The sequence below is a fragment of the Triticum urartu genome, chromosome 5A (genome assembly GCF_056163025.1).
Source record: "Triticum urartu cultivar PI428250 chromosome 5A, HENAU_Tu73, whole genome shotgun sequence".
In the NCBI taxonomy this organism is placed as follows: Eukaryota; Viridiplantae; Streptophyta; class Magnoliopsida; order Poales; family Poaceae; genus Triticum; species Triticum urartu.
Window position 1 is genome coordinate 516,227,370 of NC_141877.1, and position 5,069 is coordinate 516,232,438.

General features: G+C 48.9%; 1 protein-coding gene across 1 annotated transcript; it reads left to right on the plus strand.

Moving 5' to 3' along the window:
- Positions 1 to 320: 320 nt before the first annotated feature.
- On the plus strand, positions 321 to 3,235 carry LOC125510108 (uncharacterized). Its single transcript, XM_048675198.2, has one exon. The coding sequence runs from the start codon at positions 400 to 402 to the stop codon at positions 1,606 to 1,608; it is 1,209 nt and encodes a 402-aa protein (XP_048531155.1). The 5' UTR covers positions 321 to 399; the 3' UTR covers positions 1,609 to 3,235.
- Positions 3,236 to 5,069: the final 1,834 nt, after the last annotated feature.

Below are 5,069 nucleotides of genomic sequence, written 5' to 3' on the forward strand. Positions count from 1 at the left end.
ATGTCCTCATATATAAGAAAATGTACAATGTGTATGACAAAAGTAGTCATCAAACATAATTTTTTAAAAATGTTAATAATATATTAAAAAAATGTTAAACAAGTATACAAACTTCTCTTGATGTATGCGTAAAATGTACAAATATGTATGAAAAATGTGGACAATTTTTTCGAGAACTTGAAAAATGTAGACATGTGTTGAAGAATAAGAAAACGAAGAAAGACGAGATATGGCAATCTCTAATGGGCCATGGGCGAAGCCTAAAGACTACTCAAGATGGGCAAAATAGGCTCACGTTGCTATATGGCAACTGACTTCGGCAGCAGTCCGGTTCTTCGCTCCATCTCGCCGCCCCCATCCACGCTGCCCGTTGAGATCGGCGACATCGTAGCGGCGCCGATGCCCCCGTCGCCGCCGGCGATCTCGCCGGCGCGGCTGCACAAGCTGGTTTCCGCGCAGGCGGACCCGCTCCTGGCGCTCGAGCTCGTCAACGTCACCTCCCCGACCACCACGCCGCACCCAGCCACTCTCCATGCGCTCCTCCTCCGCCTCTCCCGCCGCCGCGACCACCTCCCCCACGCGCTCGCCTTGCTCCGCCGCCTCCCGTCCCCGCCCTCCCCGCGGCTCCTCCTCCCGCTGCTCCTTTCCGTCCTCCGCCTCCGCCGCCCGCCCCACCTTTTCCTGTCCACCTTCAATACCCTCTTCGTCGCCGGCCCCAGCCCCCTGTCGCTCCACCCGCAGCTTCTCCTCCGCCTCCTCTCCGCCCTCTCCTCCACCGCCGCCTACTTCCCTTCCGCGCTCCACCTCCTTCGGCTTGTGTCCTCCCGCCTCCCCCTCCCAGCGCCGCTCGTCCTCGCCTCCCACAACCTGCTCATTGAGGCCGCCGCCCGCTCCGGCCACCTCGCCGTGTCGCTCTCGCTCTTCCACCGCCTGCGATCCCTCCACGTGTCGCCAGACGCCCACACCTACCGCATGCTTACCCAGTCGCTCTGCCGCCGTGGTCAGGTCCGCACTGCCACTACCCTGCTCGACGAAATGCTGCACAGGGGCATCCCTGCCGATCCTCTGGCGTACACCACCGTGCTCAACGCCCTCTGCCGCAAGAAGCAGCTCCGTGAGGCCTACCGATTGCTGTGCCTCATGCGAGGCCGCGGGGTCTTGCCTGACATTGTGCACTACAACACCGTCATCGTCGGAATGTGCCGTGAGGGGCGGCCACTGGATGCCTGCAAGGTGATTGGTGATATGACGGATAGTGGCTGCATACCGAATGCAGCGTCGTATGCAGCGGTGGTGAATGGGTTGTGCGTGAGTGGGTTGTTTGCCAAGGCAGAGACATACTTGGAAGATATGGTGGGTAAAGGGATTGTACCACATTTTTCGGTGTTCCATTCGGTGATCAAGGGGTGTTGCACAGTGGGAAAGGTAGAGGAGGCTGCTAGGATGATGAGTCGGATGCTTGATCTTGGGATGCCTCCACATGTTGAGACATGGAGTTCAGTGATCAGCAGTATTTGTAATGACGAGGACTATGTTGAGGTGATTTTGTTGCAAATGCTGAAAGGAAGGGGGCGCTGCTCGAAGACGATCTCGAGGAGTACCTTGTGATGATGTTGCGTGGTGTGGTGGCAGAGATTTAAGAAGCAATCAGTTTGTAGTTCCTCATTTTTGGTGATGATATAAACAATCAGCCTTGCTGAAAACAAATGACGCAGTGCAAAATGTGGACCACGAAGGCATATTTTCTGCCAAAACGCAACTGCAGGAGAAAGCAACCTGTTTGGCAAAGGTGAGATCCTGGTCGTAGATCATCTAAGGGCAGCTGCCGCGGTGGTGATCACAATGCTTCACTTTAATCCAGTACAGACAGAAAAGATAGTCCCATACTACTTGGTTGCAAGGTGTGCAAAATGCAAAGTAGGCGTGGAGCTCATAGTTGAGGAAACAGAGGCTGTCAACCGGTTGGAGTCAAGATCAAGATGCACAGGATGAAGATGCCAAGAGTCCATCCTAGTAGTACCTGGTGTCGAGTCCTGCTGGATACAGCGTTCTGCTCAAAGGAAGATGTGGTCCAGTTGGACAGTAGGCAATGGTCGCCACTAGGGTCCAGGGCGAAGTCCCAATGAAATTAACCTCTGCATGCAGGTGGGCTTGAGATGTTGCTGCAGATCTACTGCATTCAAATAGAAACAACATGGATCAAGTGAGGCAAAAGATGAACTGTAAATGGCACCCTCCTGTTCCTGGAGCCGTTAAACTGAATGTTGATGCTGCGTTCAAGGCAACTGATGACCAGGGAGCTATTGGAGTTGTTATTAGCGATGAAAATGGGAGAGCGGCGATTTGGTGCTGGGGCTCAGATGAGCCCGGGCGTGAACAGTACCGCGATTTGAAAGGGAAAAGAAGTTCATAAAATTCTAATTTTTTTTGGGTGCAAGATGCTCCTGTGCATGAACTCCGTGCAAAATTTTGTGAAGTTTGGACATTCGAGGAGCTCGTGGCAAAAGAGACAAATTTCGGATGTTTGAGAAACTTTTGAAATCACACTGTTCACGCCTGATTTTTTTTTGCCACGAGCTCCTCGAGTGTCCAAACTTCACAAAATTTTGCACGTAGTTCACGCACAGGAGCATCTTGCACCACAAAAGAAATTGAAATTTTCTGAACTTTTTTTCTTTTTAAATTGCGGTACTGTTCACCGGCTCATCTGAGCCTGGCTCTGGGTTGAATTATCCTGAAAATGGCAGCCTCATTGCAGCTTGATGTTTCTGGGATGATTCCACTCCTTGTTGTGTTGACTGCTGAAGCCTGTGCTTGTGGAGATGGAGGAGCGCTGATGCCTGAAATCTGAATATGTGCACAATTGCTTTCACTTTTGTGTTCAGCAGCGGAAAACACAAATGCTTTCATTTTTGCTGCCTCTATCGATGCACGAGATGCTCATTTACTGACGTGACAGTGTCAAACGTAAACAACCCTCGTAGCTAGGTTGATGTTGTTTCTCAACGTCACTAGCAAAACACGACCTCCGTCTCAAAATACAAGATGTTTTTGCAGTTCAGTCAAATTAAACTGTAAAAACGTCTTATATTTTGAGACGTACTAGTTACCTGTTAAGCATCGAAGCCTTGCCCACTGAATTCGATGGCCCTAGAGCATGCACATCCTTGCAACCAAGGGAACGGAAGGGTATATAGGGCGTGTTTGGATTGGAGCCAAGAGCAGCCTAGCCAAAAAGTTGGTAGTTGACCAGGCGTGGGCGCTTGTTTGGATGAGTGCCAATAAATTGGCTCGCCCTGACCACGCTAGCTTTCTCAGTTCAATTTTTCGTCAACTTCTGGGCGAGTCGCGGGCGGAGGAATCCTGCGCCAATGTTTTGGCACACCCATGGGTTGGCAGGGCTAGCTTGGGCAGCATCCAAACACACCCATAGCACTGATACAACATAGTGTGGAGAGCGGGGCGGTGGGGAGGGAATATGGGAGTGGTTTTTCTACCATGCATGAGATGTTGCTTTGAGATTCACGCTGCCTTTTTTCGGTTTCAGCAAAATTTGTGTTGTTTTAACATAATGTAACACTCTCAAACGAGAGAAAATGTGTTAAACCGAGAAAATACAACGAGAGGAAAGGCCCCAACCTCCTGCCACTCCACGGGATGCACACAAATTCTGTCTTCCTGTTTCCTTTCCTTTGCTCTTCGTCTTTTCGTCTTGTGGCCCTGACCCTGCAACAACACAACTGAGCCTAAGCAACAAGGTAGCTAGTCTCATGGTGAGCTCAAAGGTGCGATAGCAAGCTAAAGCAGATCTCCGACAAGAGATGGCCTCGAAACTGTGGAGGGCTGGCCATAAAAATCAACGCAGAATGTAGACATATATAACTAGTTGAAGGTTTTTTTTTTCAAAAAAACTTCCAATCTGTTCATTTTTAAAACTTCCGATTTATTCATTTTTAATAATGGCAATACAACAAGCATCATAAATAATAAAAATTACATCCAGATTCATAGACCACCTCGCGACGACTATAAGTATTGAAGCGAACGGAAGGCGCACCGCAGTCATCGCCCCTCCCTCGCCGAAGCTAGGCAAAACTTATTGTAGTAGACAGTCGGAAAGTCGTCGTGTTAAGGCCCCATAGGATCAGGACAACCGAACAACAACGCCGCATATGAAGAGTAGCGTAAATGGAAGGATCCAACCTGAAGACACACGAACGTAGACAAACTACGACCAGATATGAGCAAATCCACTAAGAACAGATCCACCGGAGACACACCTTCATATGCCCACTAGTGACGCTAGACACATCACCAAGACACGTACTAGGGAGGGAGAACCATATTCCATCTTCAGGAAGGCGTCGTCGTCTTGCCTTCCTGAGCAGGACATAACCGTGTTCCTGAGCATGACACAAACACTAACAAAACTCGAAGAAACATCTGAAAACAGAGCCCTCCCGCCGGAAAAGGCCAGGATCCACCACGCCGCTATGACCGTAAGGCCACCGGAGACGAGGCGGACCGGCGCCGGCGTCGGCAGGAGGCAGAGGAACCCTATGCTTTTCTTAGGGGAGGAGGCGATTGCGTACGTTATCGTCGTCGAAGGGTTCTGTGTGGTGAACTCGAGTGTAATTCTGTATTATCATGTCACTTTTGCAAGGTTAACACCAAAAAATAAACAGTTTTATTAACTAACGTCATATGAAATTTTCTTAATTCTTAATATATATTTGAAGTATAACTTCACTTTACTGACAAGTGTCTTAATATATTTTTTATGTACAACTTTAGTTTACCGACTAGTTTAAATTGCAGAACTAGTTCAAGCTAATTCCCGGGGTGAGAGGTATGAAGTCCACAACAAGTTCTTTAGTTGTAAGATGGAGGAGAACAGTTCTGTTAGTGAACACAAACTCAGAATGTCTGGGTACCACAACTACTTGACTCACCTGGAAATTGATCTTCCAGTTGAGTGTGAATTGATCTTCCAGTTGAGTGTGTTATTGATAGAGTTCTTCAGTCACTACCATCAAGCCACAAAGGCTTCATGATGAACTATAATATAC